Raw genomic sequence first — 15067 nt, 5'->3', positions numbered from 1 at the left:
CTTTCATCTGTTTAAGGCAGGACTGAAGGAAATTAAAGAGATCCCTCAGGAGGGTGCAGTACCCCATAGTCACAGAGAAGAGAATTACTGAAGGGTAGTTGTGCCAACCTCTAAATAACCGCAAATTAAAACACGAAATACGAGGATCGAGAGACGTTTCATCCCATTCTGTGGGTTAACTATTATCCCCGCCCCTTAGCTCTGGGGATTGATGTGCGTGATGGGTGTTCAGCTGTAAGAGAGAGAGCAGGAATGACATTGTTTAATGAACTGGTCGTTTTGAAAGAAAAATAGCGAGACACGGAGCCTCTCATATAATAGAAGAAATAAATATGCACCGAGGTGGCAGAAAAGGGAAGGCGGTTTTGTAGACCGAGTAGCGGGGACGGGGACAGCAGACGAACGCGGCACTGGGGTGGTTCCGGGTGCCTGAATTTCAGGGAACCAGCCAGCTTGTGGCGACCGCTTTCGACCTGTGCTTCCAGAGCTCGGCCGTTATGGCCCTATAGAAGGCCAGCGAAGCCTACTTGGTGGGGCTCTTTGAAGGTATTAACTTTAACTGTATTTTCCACTGCATGCATCCGATGAAGTGAGCTGTAGCTCACGAAAGCTTATGCTCAAATAAATTCGTTGGTCTCTAAGATGCCACAAGTCCTCCTTTTCTTTTAACTTGTGTGCTGTTCACGCCAAGAGTCACCATCCTGCCCAAGGACATCCAGTTACGCCGGCGCATCCGTGGTGAGAGGTTTACAGGCTGCTCAGCTCAGCCATCTTCTGCAACTTCCAAATGACCCAAAGGCTCTTTTAAAAGCCACTACATTCACACTGAAAGGAGTTGTAACACCCCCATACCTTTGAACATTTGTTATCTTTTAAATATTTATTAATGTTCTTCTATTAACAGTCCCAAATAGCAAGATTATTCAGATAAACTAGAGAGGGAGAGGGGAAGCATCGAGTTTTAGCTACAGGAACTTAAAGAATTAGAGAAACCATGAGGCAACCAACTATCCTTCAGGCAGATATGATTGATACATTTTGAATAAGCAGATAAGAATGATATTAATGGAGCCAAAACTTTTTAGTCAAATTCAGTTAAATAGAGAATTTAACAGTTTAATCTGATCAAATTTCAATTTTTATTTACCGGACCAAACAGTTTAGCCATATTTTATATTTCTTGGGGGTGACACCTCACCGAACTATTGGTTGGGAGCGGCAGAAGAGAAGAACGAGAGACAGCGACATTTTGCATTAACATTCTAAAACCTGATATAGTTTAAATTGACTTAATGCCATATTTACTAGAGCGAAATCAGTCTCCCCACGATATAGGGAGCATATGCAATGAAAAAATAACTTTCATAAATCACCTGAGACTAAAGCACATTAATATTTTTAAAATAAGCTTTGTTAGAGCTTGAAAAACACAAGCAACAGCAATTAGTGATATCAGAGCTCTTTGGGTGAGAAAGTGGATGGCTCTTAAAAGAGCCTTTGGGTTAAAAGTGTAGGTAATCTCACAACAAACCATTTACTTGGAGCTGGTGTACTTGGTGACGGCCTTGGTGCCCTCAGACACGGCGTGTTTGGCCAGTTCCCCCGGCAGAAGCAGGCGTACAGCGGTCTGGATCTCCCTGGAAGTGATGGTTGAACGCTTGTTGTAATGAGCCAGGCGAGACGCTTCCCCCGCAATGCGCTCGAAGATGTCGTTTACAAAGGAGTTCATGATCCCCATCGCCTTAGAGGAAATACCGGTGTCCGGGTGAACTTGCTTCAACACTTTGTACACGTAGATGGAATAACTCTCCTTCCTGGTCTTTCTGCGCTTCTTATCGCCCTTCTTCTGAGTCTTGGTCACAGCTTTTTTAGAGCCCTTCTTGGGAGCGGGAGCAGATTTTGCTGGCTCCGGCATCTTAACAAAAAGTACTCTGTCTTAAAAAACTCGACGAACACTAATCCGCTACTCTTGTATACGTAGGAACAAGAAGTATAGAAAAAATGGCGTCCGCCCCTCTATTTATAGAAGCCTTATGCAAATTAGGTGTTTTCCTTTCCTCTTTCTTATTGGATCTGAGAATCAAAAGCCGTCCCCTCCGGCACATTTTACCTGTCTATTGGTCAGAGTTAGATACACATTACCATTGGCTGTTCAGGCAATAACTTTTCAACCTATCATAAATCATTTAACTCTCTAAAGAGAAGTGGTAGGACCGTGGGCCAGAGAGTGTCATTTTTTCGCTGTTCTTTTATTAAGTTGTGTGTTAGAGCACAACGATGTCCGGCCAGGGAAATTAAGGAAGTAAAGTGAGGTTTAAGAACAGGTCTCGCTTCTTGTGTCCCTTCTCTGAGTGTAGTGAAAATATGCTAATGCAAAATAACGTATCCATCCCTTTCTGTTCTTTCGCAACAATCATTAACGGCACCCTTTAGAAAGTGTATTAGGGTATTTACGAGAGAGTTGTATTAAATTAACAAAATGATAAATTATACACACATCTTCCTTTCCAGGTTATTTTTGCAGTTACGAACGAAACAATATATAAAATATATAAAACAGCCGATTAATCTGACTGGAAACCAAATAAAAATCCCTGGGAGATAATTTGTCGTTTTCTCAAGATCGCCCACCCTGAATGCGCGAAGGAGAGTCTATATGACACTGAATCCCCCTTAAGAAAAAAATAGTTGTTACTGGCCAATCCTTGCACAGAGTGGGATTTTTAAACTACAACTGGTTTAAATCCACTCTCAAAAGAGGGCAGAAAATGAACTTTTGTTTCTAAATCGCCGTTTCCGATCACACCCTGTTCTCTATCCCTCCCCCTCCGACAGAGACTGAAGCTGACACAGGAGTAATGATCGTAAATATCTTTCCATAAACAAACTCCTGCCAATAGATTTGAAATACGCCCCCCGGTTGATTTCTAGCAGGAGTGGTAAAATTACAGTAAGAAAGGTACACAGTAGAAAGAAAGACTATCTCCAGAGGCTCTTTCATGTTCCTTCTGAATGATGCACAAACCTATTCTATTTGCCTTTTCTTTACTGTGATTCTCATGTGGCTAAGCGAAATGGGAATATCTGCCTTTCACTGAAAAGGCACCATGACATAAGTGAACCTAGAGTTTCAGCTCCTTTTGGGAAAGAATGGGTGGCTCTTAAAAGAGCCGTTGGGTTTTTTATGGTAAAGATCTCACGCCATTTCACTTCTTCTTAGGCGCGCCCCTCTTAGCCTTCACTGTTTTGGGTTTCGTCGGCTTGGGCTTGGCCGCCTTGGGCTTCACAGCTTTGGGCTTAGCCGGGCTCTTGGCTGCCTTCTTAGGCTTGGCGCCAGCTTTCACCTTTTTCGGGCTCTTGACCGTTTTCTTGGCTGCTGCAGCTGGTTTCTTCGCTTTTTTCGGGCTCTTTTTCACGGCCGCAGCCTTTTTGGGTTTCTTGGCGGCGCCGGCGGGTTTCTTGGCAGCTGGTTTCTTAGGCTTTGTCACTGGCTTCTTCTTGGGCGCCTTTTCCTTGGTCTCACCCGACTTTTTACTGAGCTTAAAGGAGCCCGAGGCACCGACACCCTTAGTATGAACTAAGATGCCTTTATTCACCAGACTCTTAAGCCCCAGCTTGATGCGGCTGTTGTTCTTCTCCACATCGTACCCTCCGGCGGCCAAAACCTTCTTAAGAGCGGCCAGCGAGACCCCTTTGCGCTCCTTGGAAACGGACACCGCCTTGGTGATCAGCTCGGTCACGCTGGGACCCGCGGCCTTGCGAGCTTTGAGTCCTCCTGCCGCCTTCTTCGGTTTTTTAGCTGGAGCTTTCGAAGCTGGAAGAGGAGCTGCAGCCGCAGCTGCTGTCACTGCAACAGCGGGCGCGGTTTCAGACATGGTCACACCGTCGATTTACAAACGCTCTACACACGCCTCACTACAGTAGATGGCTTGTATTTATAGAGACGAGCTCGTCTCTGATTGGTGAGTTTAAGAACCCGCCCAGCTGTAAGGCAGACAGAGCTCTTTTCCCCGCTCAGTTTGTGTTTCTTCGGAGAAAATAAAATGTATTTTTTGCACAATATCTGCCACAGAATCACCCCATTTTACAATCATGAGAAGGTGATATAGAACATTTTTATCTGTCAGTATTTTCTGTTGAAAATAATAATACTGTGATAAAGAAGACCCAATAAATCTTGCATCCTGGAGCTTGATGTACCTCTGAAGAGAGAAAGTTTTGTTTTTCTTTGTAAATTAAAAATGTTCTTTTAGGAATAAGATCAGAAAAAGAATGCAGTACTAATCTTTAGAGGGTCTTCTCCAAATCATATAAGAAAGTGAGTGATTTGTATCAATGTTCTCATTATAAACTGATTTAAAAGAGACAGAGGTAGCACAAACTCCCACAAACTAGATTTCAGCTTTGCTTACCAAGGTCTATAACCCTTGAATACTAGGAAATAGTACTGACTTAACTTAGGGGATCTTTCCACACCATCTAGACTAAAGTTCTGTGAGGGGCCGTTTACTTCCCATAAGGTAATAATATGTGTTTTGTGGTATTATCCCCCACAAATTATCTACTCTTGGTACAAAACCCAGATTCTAGTTCTTGTAAAATAGGAAAGGGATGCATACCTTAGCCTGATGACCAATGGGTATATAAAAATATTAAAGCATAATTACTGGCTATTGTTTAATTCTAAATTACAAAGAAACAAATCATACTCTAGGTTAAAAAAAGGGGGGGTATTTTTTCTATAAAATAAATTAGAAATCATCCATTAATCTGAAAAAAGAAAGAATGGCAGATGTGAAAGTGTGTGTGGTGTGTGAATCTCTGTAATTAAAATGATCTGAAAACACAATTCCTACACCCCTTTAGCTTCTAAACTAGAGACAAACAGTAGTTGTTTCTGGACAATCCACTTTGCTAGGTCTCAAATCAGTGCATAGGGACATTCCTATATGTAAAGTCTGTGTCAACAGGACCTAGCTGTAGAAATTGAATGATTGTACTCAAGTGAATCTGAATAAATTATACCAGCAATACCATTCATGTTTCTTTCCTTAAAGAAACACTTTATGTTTATTCATTCATGATTGGCTCCAGTGCTTGACTCATATAATAAAGGAGTGTTGTATCCATTAGGATCAAAAGCCCTGCTTAATAGCATCACATTCATTCAATGAATATCTTTCCCTTGGAGACAAATCTCTGGAAGGGAGAGGTTGGCATATGAAAGTCATAACACCCTTTAATCCTGTGGGGTCAGAGATGGTAGTAGGCCCTGAGAAGGATTTCTATAGACCAAGGCTGAATCTATTTTCTTTATCCTTATCCTGAGCACAGCAGGTAAGGTACTTGTCTCTGGAGAGCCATTGCCTTCAATCTGTGTCTTTTAAGGGGTTATGTTTAATGAGGTTTGGATTAGTGTAACTGGAAAAACTCAGTCTTTTCCTCTGTTCTCACAGTACAATGCAATTAGTTGGAAGCATTCTTCTCTTCCATTTCTCTATTTTCTTGTTCTTTCTTTTTTTCCTCTCCCTTCATAAGTGGAGTCAGCAGCCTAGGTCACCCCAGCTATGGAAGAGGGTATGTGTGTGAATGGGGCAAATTGGGAAATCTCAATGGTGAATCAAATTCCCGCAAAGCACACTCCCTTTTTCTGACAAACGCACATTTGCACACATGTTCCCATCCCTAAAAAATTCAGCTAATTAGGAAAGTTCCCCTTTTGTTATTTATTAGAATAAATGAACAACCAGTTCTGAAAGAATGGCAGGGGCTGTGAATGGTTCCTGGGCAGGGGAGGGAAAACCAATGGATATGGCACCTCTTGTTTTATCAACGTGTGAAAAAGGTAGCAATGTCTTTTTTTCAAACTCAGCCTTACTTTGTTGTGTCATGGAGAAACTCAGCAGGTCTGTGTGTATATATATATATATATATATATATGATGGCTCGCATCTCAGTTATAAGGGAACCTAATAAGGATATGTAAGTACTTCCAGCTTTAATAGCCAGAGAGCATAGTGACTTGCCCATTCTGTGGTTGACATGCATGGAAATGGAAACTCAAAGCAGTGCACATTGCCCTGTGATGCAAACACCAATTAGGAGGATGTGGCCTGGGGTGCTTACAGAGAGGCCACTCTTGCCGAGCCCTTTTCTACACATGAGAAAGGTGGCATGCGTGGTCCCAATAGTAACACACTTCACATCCCTATTCTAAAAGGCTCCTAATGGTGCAGCAGTGATCACACTAGACAATAAAAAAACAAAACAAAAACACTTAACCTCCCTGTGGTATTCCACTCTGCCAATTTCCAGGGGTACCATGGCAATATGGATGGGGATCACTGATGCAAAAGCCCCTGAGTGCGCCAACAGCCATCAGACGGAAGAAACTTTCCATCGCTACAAACATGAGCTAGCTTGGCAAGGGCAACCTAGAGGTGAAAATGTTCTGTTGCCCCTTACCAATCCCATGGACCATCCACTCTCAATTAGGGGGGGAGGGGAGATGGAGGGATTTTATTGGAATGGTTACAGCCAATAAATAAAATAATAATAATATTTCACAAGTCATAATTTATTTAGATAAAGAAGAGAGATGGTAATATACCCCAAACTTATTTGGTGCCTCCAAGGTAACAGATAACCCTGGTGGGATCAATTTTAAATTATTCTTGCTATGTAAATAAATATCACATCTTTTAAAATTATTATTATTGATTTGTTTGTTTCAGTAATGAAGCATGAGTTTATATTATTTGCTGAATAGCCTGGTATGTTGCCCAGTACTGTAATGCTGTGTAATGATAGGCACTGGGAAGGGCAAATCTCAAAAAGGTTCAACAGTTTGGTTCAGTCTGTGCAAGTATTAAATAGTCTGGATATTTTTCTTAATACCAAATCTCTTTAAGCCCCTTCCCATGGACCTTCTCCCTAGCACCCCTTTGCTGTGAGGAGGTTTCTCCTTCCCATCTGATAGCAGTACCTTGGAGGACAAGCTTGACCGCCCTTGCTAGCTGATGAAGGGCAATGAGTTTGCGACAAATCAAAAGAATTGAGCTTGAAAACCGAGAGACAAACCTTAAGAAAACATCAGCAATAAAACCACAATCTCCCTTGCGAGGGGATTACTTCTCTTTTAGCATCTCACCTGAATATTCACATGAGAGATTGGCGATGGGAAGTAATAGTCCTAAAAGAGGAATACATCTCACGGCTACCATGCAAATGTCGGCTACAATGCTGAACTTGATGAGACAAGTGTAAGGACTGTTGTGTTGATAAAGAGCATGTTCAGGGTCAACAGGAGAAGAGATGCTAATTAAACTGTCCTGGAGCCTGATCCATTCAAGGGAGTTACAAACCAGCCTACCTGGCACAGGCTCTGCTAAGGCGAATGAGACAACCCAGATCCACCTGTGAGTAGTTAATTACCTAAGTGGCTGGGTGGAAGTAAATTAGTTAAGAAACGCCTGGGCCTAATACAGATGAATGAGGGCTCAGTTAGGTGGTTCTAGGACACAGAGAGGAAGCTTGTGAGGAGAGGGGCTTTTCAGGGAAGGTGATTAGAGATCTTACGAAAAAAGAGGGCTTAGGAAAGGTGTTCCTGGAGGCAACAAATTCTGTGAGTGCAAAGGCCTAGGAAGATCAGTCCCAGTGAAAGGCCCTTAGTAGATGATGGCAAGCAGTCCAGGTGGTTGAGGCTCTGCATGCTGCTTCAGAGGAGACTATAGCTGTTTGACATCTGCATGGGTCCTGATTCCAGGAACTCTTTCCCAGCTGATGGCAAGAGCTTGCTTCTAGAAGAGGGTTCTCAATTGAAAGGGCCTTACCGGTGATGAGCGTGGACAGAGGAGCTGGATGGACTCAGGTGGAGGCAGATAGACTAAGCTTAACACACGTACCCTGGGTAGGACAGTGGGGGTGAACCCCTGCTTGCAAATCTCTGTGGCCAATGATTAAATAAAACTAGACCCTTGAAGTGGTACCATTTGCTGTATACAAGCCTCACTGAGCTTAGTGATAGCCTGTAAGAGGAAACTGAGGCAGGGACAGACCCTGTTGCTCCCCACCAAGCTGCCAGAGATTATGCAGGTTAATGTCAGCATTGAGACAAGGGGGAGCTCTGAGAGTAAGTGCCCATGCTGTAACAGAAACCCTTTTACAACATTAAAAAGTTAATGCAGGCCTGAGATTTAATATCAGGTCTCTGATGGCTTACTCCCTTTTTTGTTAACCATTATACCACTTGCTCAATTTGCAGGAGACTTGAATCTCCTGCTTCAGAAGCCAGGAATTTAGATCCTTTCTGGATGGAGCCAGCCCCCCACAGTTAGAGAAGTACAATTCTTTGGGTGCATCAACATGGACATGTATACAGATCACTCTACATCCTCATTTTCTCCCTAAGAAATCCCCTGAGTTGGGGGTAATGTGTATGATTCGTTCTAAATATCTTTTCAAATACAAGGTGATGTGGACGTCACTGTCTCTCACATAAACAACCTCAAGATTGTAGAACCTCACTCTCCTGAAATGTATGCGATGATTATCATGATAATAATATCTAGCTCTTATATACAGCTTTCATCAGTAGATCTCAAAGTACTTTACAAAGGAAGTCACTATCATCATCACTTTTTTACAGATGGGGAAACTGAGGCAACAGAGGTGAATTAACTGGGCAAGGTCACCCAGCAGATATGCTGGGTGGAGAGCTCAGGTCTTCTGAGTCCCAGTCCAGTGCTCTGATCCATTAGACAACACAGAACCTTGACCCAAACCCCAGCCAGGCACTTCAGACACCAAGTATCTTGTAATAAACAAGGACACAACCAATTTTTACCCAGTGAGGACCATGCCTCCTAACTTTCCCTTACACTGAGCAGAGAGTTCCTCTTCTTTTTGTCCCAAAGTCTGCATTCTTCTCAGAGAAATGCACTTCCCCCTAATCAAACTTCACTGGCACCTGGAACAATCACGCTCCATTCAGTGCTGGTTAGTTGTGGCAGAGCTAATCTCATTGTATGAACTTTAATTTTTAATTTACTGATATGCTTTGTATTTCCAGGGTGATCAGGCATCTGGGTTTACTGGCTTTTGTCCCGGTTGTGCAGAGCAGTCCTAGTGTCCCAACAGGTTCTGCTGGCACAAGGGGTTTGCCTATTCACCCTCTCCCCCTTCTTCCCCTGCAGCCATTTGACCTAGTTCTTTCTGTGATAGACCAGAATGCACAACCTACACGGTGCTGTCTATAAAGATATTTTTAGAGTGCTGGTAAGACTCACTACCCCAAGTCTGTCAACCCGGCTGGAGGGCTTGGTCCAAAATGCTGCATAGACCCACGCTCTGAGAACAGCGTTTAATGAGTCAAGGAAAGAGGTAGAGGTGGCAGCAGCACTGGGGCCCAGTCAAGACCTAATGGCCTACACGGTGGGGTTAAAGTGACAGAGAAGTGGGAAGTGATGGGTTAGAATGTGTGAGTGGCTGATGCGGGACTGTAATTAGCTGCTTGGGTGTGAAAGAAAGTAATGTGGCTGTTTAGCGAAAAGGGAGGTAAAGCGCATGGCAGGGTGGGTAGAAGATGCCTGACTGGGGGAACGGGAAGCCAAGGTAGCCATCTTAGAAGATGAGAGAAGCAAAACAGGAGCAGGCATTTCTTCCTCCAGCCCAGCCTAGCTGTCAATACCTTGCCGGGCATGCATCAAGTTCTCATTAGAGACAGCTCTGCCTCCTGTCACATTTGAAGATGAGACTTTGAAGAAAAATAGGGAAAATATGTACATTTATAACATTTATCAGTTTCCTATAGTTAGTGACCACATGTTTGCAATAGCAAGTCAGAATTTACAACACTCTAAGTACTGGAATCTTCTGAGCAGCTATGAACCTGAGATTCTGTTACATGTCATTGCTCTGGAGACGGGTAGAGCTCTATGGTACTGAAGAAAGCAGATGCTCTTCTGTCTCTTTAGTCTGGGGTTTCTTTCTTCTCTGGGACTGCAGTACCTTTTTATAAAACAAATAGGTGAAGAGTATATCCTGACTGGTCCTTTCACAGAGTTACTGTCTCTCAAACCAAGAAAGTCAATCAATCAGGGAGATGCCCACCACCTCCATTACCACCCTTGTCATTTCTCCCAGTCAGTAAAGAAAGGTGTTTTGTTTATTGGCAGAACAGGACAGTCTTTACTCTGGTATCTGTTCCTTCTCTGTTCTTTCAAAATACTCTCCTTTTCCAGTTCACTGTCCAATTAATCTTACTCCTGCCCCATCTCCATGACACCAAGCCCATTCTCCCAGCAAACAATGTCAGTTCGGATGTTAGGAGAAACACACTTTCCCTCTGTTCTATTGGCATTCATTGGCAAAGGCTTTGCTGGCATCTTGCTGAATATCACTATCCATTACTCCCATAGCCTCTCATCATTAAGGTGGTCAGATTCTTCCTTTTCCTTTCTCAGACACTCCTACCTACCCACACAAATGGAGCTTTCCAGGTGATGCTGCTATGTGCTCTTTTAAGGGAGAAACTCTTCATCTCAATACAGTCAAGTAGTATAAGGGTTGTTATAGACAATAGAAAAGTCCTTCTGAGACCAAACCAAGGTACTATGTCCTGGTTTTACCATAGTACCTAAAGGTTCTTTTAGCTGGACTCCCCTTTACCTCTCATTTGAATTATCCAATTTTATTATTCTTACCTGTGGTAGACTCACTGACAATCTTCTGTCAGGGCTACCATTAGGTCTCTGCATAATGTTCCCAGACCTGGGCCTGGATGTCTTCAGGCAAGATTGTCAGGAACTGTTCTAAAATTACTAGTTTCATGGTCTGCTTCTTGGTATGGATCTCTGGTTTCAACCATTTATGAACCTGTCTGTAAATCTCTCTAGGTCCTTCAGTGTCTTGGTAGAGGAAAGCCATAAAACACTGATGTCTTTGTGTGCAGCTGATGTACCACAGAAGGATTGCTTCTATTGCCTTATTCTAGTTACCTGCTTCTCTGGCAACCAAGCCTCTACAAGCCTGTTGTGCTTTTCCTTTGAGATATGACAGCAAAACTTTATCCATTCCTTAGGCCACTCTTTCAAAGGTCTTGAGATATATCTCAGTACCATCTTTCATTGTGAGCATACATAGTTTCAGGTCTTCTTAGACCTACATCAGTGATGGCTCCAGCATGAGGGTTCCATAAGACCAGCAATACTTCTTGGCATTGGTGATTTTGATCCCAATATATCACCTCCCATTGGTCATTCACTGTCTGTTGTGGTTTCAGCTACCTCATAAATCCGCAATGGTCTCAGCCTAAGAGAGGTATTTCCTGCATGATCCAATCTTTTTTTCACTGCCTCAAAGCCTAGTAGATTTTACTTCTCTGCCTTAACATTGCCTCATCTGCTGAAAGGAGCATTTTCTGTCATAAACCTTCAGTTGAAGATTCCTAGTTGCATCCACATCTTGTTCTGAAGTCATAGCCTGCCTCAGGGCAGTCTTATTTCAGGTTCGACTTTCATTGCTACCGCATTTCTCTATCTCATGCCTGCATCTGGAGAAAGATGTACAGACTCTGAATTTGTGTATTCATTTGTCTTACTTAGACCACTACAACTGGTCCCATCCCACTCCTGATGCAGCATGTGTTGGGTTGCTTATTGTGAGCCCGTGAGTGACATTTTGGAAACTGCAAGTCTGTCAGTAGAGAAGAAAAAGTTCACATCCACTGAGATCCTTTCCCTAAAGTTCATGTGGAAAGAAAAACACATGAAAATTGTATATACACACGCAACTTCATCACAGCAAAAGAAAATCAAACCTTTTCTCAGGCCACCATTGGTGAACTGTCATCCTCCCTTTAAAATAATCACTCATGACATCTTCTGAAAATCAGATATTACTCATATAAAACAGCCAGGTTTTAGACCTTGCACCCATTCCCCTGCTGTTGATCACATGAGCTCAGCACAAAGAGGAAGGCAAACGTAGTGTCTATACAGAATGGAAGCAATCTATGCAAGCATACTGAAACCTCACTGTAACGGACACCTTGGGAAACAAGATCACTATTCATTAAAGTGAAGTGACAGAGACCATTATGTTATAATTAATTATGCATAAGACTACAAGTCAGTCATGAAGGTCATGGATTTCGTGATTTTACATGACCTCCACGACTTCAGCCCCGGGCAGCAGGGCTTGGGCTTCTGTGATTTATTGTTTATTGCCTATGTCCTGTCCGGTCCATGACTTTTACTAAAAATACCCATGACAAAATCTTAGCCTTAATGATGCATAATGGATTCCATACTCACCCTGTTGTCAGGTACTCATAAGCTTCTGAAATTGTCATCTTTTCAGTGATATTTTCCATGCCGGGTTTGTGTCCAAAGGTGGTTTGTAAAGCCTGCAGGGAAAACAGCTCATCCATTTTTAATCATAATTTGGGGGGACCCTTTACTCGTTATATATGTAACACTTTCAAATGTCTTACAGCCAAAACAGCTAGAAGTTGAAAGATGGAAGCTGACACAGAAATAGTCCTCACTGAGGAGTAATAATTTTCCTTGTTCCTTGGTTTTATTCTGGCTCAATCCTGAGTCTGAAAATTCTTCACCACCAAACATAAGGAGATGAAGGTGGCTGTTTGTTCTGGCACACAGGAAGAATTTGAAGCATATGGATAAGCCATGCAGTGAAGCACAGAGAATCTAATAGCAGCACAGTGAAGAGACTGACATATTGTTGCCAATCAGTAGGGACAACAGGGGCTGAGCTTCTGATCACCTTGTAATACATAAAGGGGCAGAAAAAGGTCTCCTGTGGACTTGTGGGGGGAGGGATAGCTCAGTGGTTTGAGCATTGGCCTGCTAAACACAGCGTTGTGAGTTCAATCCTTGAGGGGGCCATTTAGGGATCTGGGACAAAAATTGGAGATTGGCCCTGCTTTGAGCAGGGGGTTGGACTAGATGACCTCCTGAGGTCCCTTCCAACCCTGACAGTCTACGATTTAAAAAGATGCACAGAAGGAACCCCTGCTCTGATGTACCTTAGCAGCTCTGCCGCTGGTGACTTCCCCTAGCCCCTCATTTCTCTAGATGCACAGGACAGGGCTAGAACTGGTCATTTTAAAAAAAAATGATGAAACAGTTTGATGAACTTCTGCCAGAAATTTTTGGGCTTCCAGGGGTCCTTGCTCCCAGTAAAATTGGGCAGAAAATGGTAATTCTATTTCACAAATAATTTCTTTTTTGTTGTTGTTTTTCATTCTGAATCATAATGAATCCACATTTTTTAAACAATCCACACACAAAAATTACCATTCTCCCATCACTTCTATGTGGGACATTCTAATGGTGTCTAGCCAAATAATTTCCCATTATGGAATTTACCCATACTATTTTCAATTCTTACTTTTACAAGTCAACAGAGCACTGAAGAATTTGAGAGTGGGTCTTCTTTTATGTTTATTTTTATCTTTTAAAAAATCCCTAGGAAATACCATAGAAAATGTACTTTAATAGAATGTTCAAGTTGCATAGTTAAACATTGCCTAGTAAGGGTATGTCTACACTAGAAACTGCAGCTGTACCGCTGTAGCATAGACGTTAGAGCGATGCAAGGGGTTCTTCCATCACTGTACTAAATCCAGCTCTCTGAGAGGCAATCACTAGGTTGATGGAAAATCCTTCCATCAACCAAGTGGTGTCTACACCGAGGGTTAGGTCAGCTTAATTACATCACACAGTACGGACATGACATTTTTCACAGCCCTGAGCGATGTAGTTAAGCCAATCTATCTTTGTAGATTAGACCAGTCCTAAAGAAAAGCTGAAGTTAAGGTTACAAGTGCAACTTTAACTCTACTCCTTTTATAAGTGTTATGATACAGTCTTTAATCCTATGGTTATTTAGGCCTTGTCGGTACAGCTATACCAGCAGAGACCCCCTATTGTAGATCACAGTTTATTCTGACAAAAGGAGCTTTCTCTCAGCATAATAACACCATCTCCCTGAATGATGTTAGTTATGAAGCACTCTTATGGCAGCATAGCTACATCCACACTGGTTTTTTTGCCAGCACAGCTGTGTCGGTCAGGGGGTGTGGGGAAAAAACCCTTTACGTACAGCCAACATAGTTATGCCGACAAAACCTTATAGCGTAAGGCCCTAGTAACAATAAAATAATCTAACATAATATACTTTTTTTCTACAATTGTAGATAAACATTTGTAGAGGTCTTCTAATACTGTGTATTCCTTTGCATATGCCACGTCATCTATGAAAGCCTTTATTTTTTTTTTCTGAAAAGTACAGAGTAAACTGAATTTACACCATTTACTACAGATTACGGGCCAGATTTGCCACTTCATTACACCACTTTTGTCTTGGTGAGACTCTCTTGAAATCCAGTTTAACATCTTTAAAATATGGTGACAACTCACTCACAGAGAGAGGAGGTGTGGTATGAGGCATCAGAGGAAAGTGCTCTATATATAGATGTTTTAGTGAAACCAGATGAAGGTAATCCAGGACACAGTGGGACACAAGGATCCTGTGGCTCTGCCCCTGGATCATAGGCCCAATTCTTACTGAGGGTGGCAGGGTCTCATCATCCCAACTCTCATCTTCCAGGGGTAGCAGCGGAGGTTCCCTCTCATCCTTGGTGAGACAGAGGTGGCAAAATGGTCCGGCCCATTACTTATCCCAGCAGCCAGAGTGCAGCTGTTTTGGTGGGTGGGTGGTCCACATCCTCTGCACTCTTCTTTTTCCACACATAGAACAATGGGTGTTGCTGACAGAACAATGGGTTTGGGAGTTAACACCCCATTGAGATGAAAGGGTCTGTTGACACATCTCAGAGCTATTGTTTCAAGATGCCTTTGTTGATTCAAGTAGACACTCCTGATCACATTGCTGAGTTTTTCTTTGCAATCATAACAGCTACAGACTTAACTTTCATTACCCCCTCCCCCACAAAAAAAAAAAAAAAAAAGCTGCCGCTCCCCCCATGGACTCCGCCTGCGCCTCTCGTGGTGGTGGAGTACAGGAGTCGACAGGAGAGCAC

The 15067-nt window shown here is 42.7% G+C and overlaps 2 protein-coding genes across 5 annotated transcripts in view; both read right to left on the bottom strand.

Moving 5' to 3' along the window:
- Positions 1 to 2012, bottom strand: part of LOC140904947 (histone H2B 8) — a 43244-nt gene extending 41232 nt beyond the window's left edge. For all 4 annotated transcript variants that reach the window (XR_012156685.1, XM_073327334.1, XM_073327333.1 and 1 more), the window contains exon 1: positions 1532 to 2012. Coding sequence is in view for 3 of the 4 variants with exons in the window: in XM_073327334.1 (XP_073183435.1) it covers positions 1535 to 1915 (381 nt within the window). In the remaining variant the exon portion in view is untranslated. The remainder of the gene's footprint in view (positions 1 to 1531) is intronic.
- Positions 2013 to 3105: 1093 nt separating this feature from the next.
- On the bottom strand, positions 3106 to 3909 carry LOC140904941 (histone H1.03-like). Its single transcript, XM_073327329.1, has one exon. It carries the CDS (start codon positions 3873 to 3875, stop codon positions 3207 to 3209), a length of 669 nt encoding a protein of 222 aa, XP_073183430.1. The 5' UTR covers positions 3876 to 3909; the 3' UTR covers positions 3106 to 3206.
- Between the last annotated feature and the right edge of the window lie 11158 nt (positions 3910 to 15067).

Source organism: Lepidochelys kempii, chromosome 1 (genome assembly GCF_965140265.1).
Source record: "Lepidochelys kempii isolate rLepKem1 chromosome 1, rLepKem1.hap2, whole genome shotgun sequence".
Classification (NCBI taxonomy): domain Eukaryota; kingdom Metazoa; phylum Chordata; order Testudines; family Cheloniidae; genus Lepidochelys; species Lepidochelys kempii.
The sequence above is the reverse complement of the archived record's forward strand: the minus strand, read 5'-3'. Positions and strand labels throughout refer to the sequence as shown.

Excerpts from the sequence above, each read along its gene's own strand:
- LOC140904941 (XM_073327329.1), bottom strand. The coding sequence starts at position 3,875 with ATGTCTGAAACCGCGCCCGCTGTTGCAGTGACAGCAGCTGCGGCTGCA.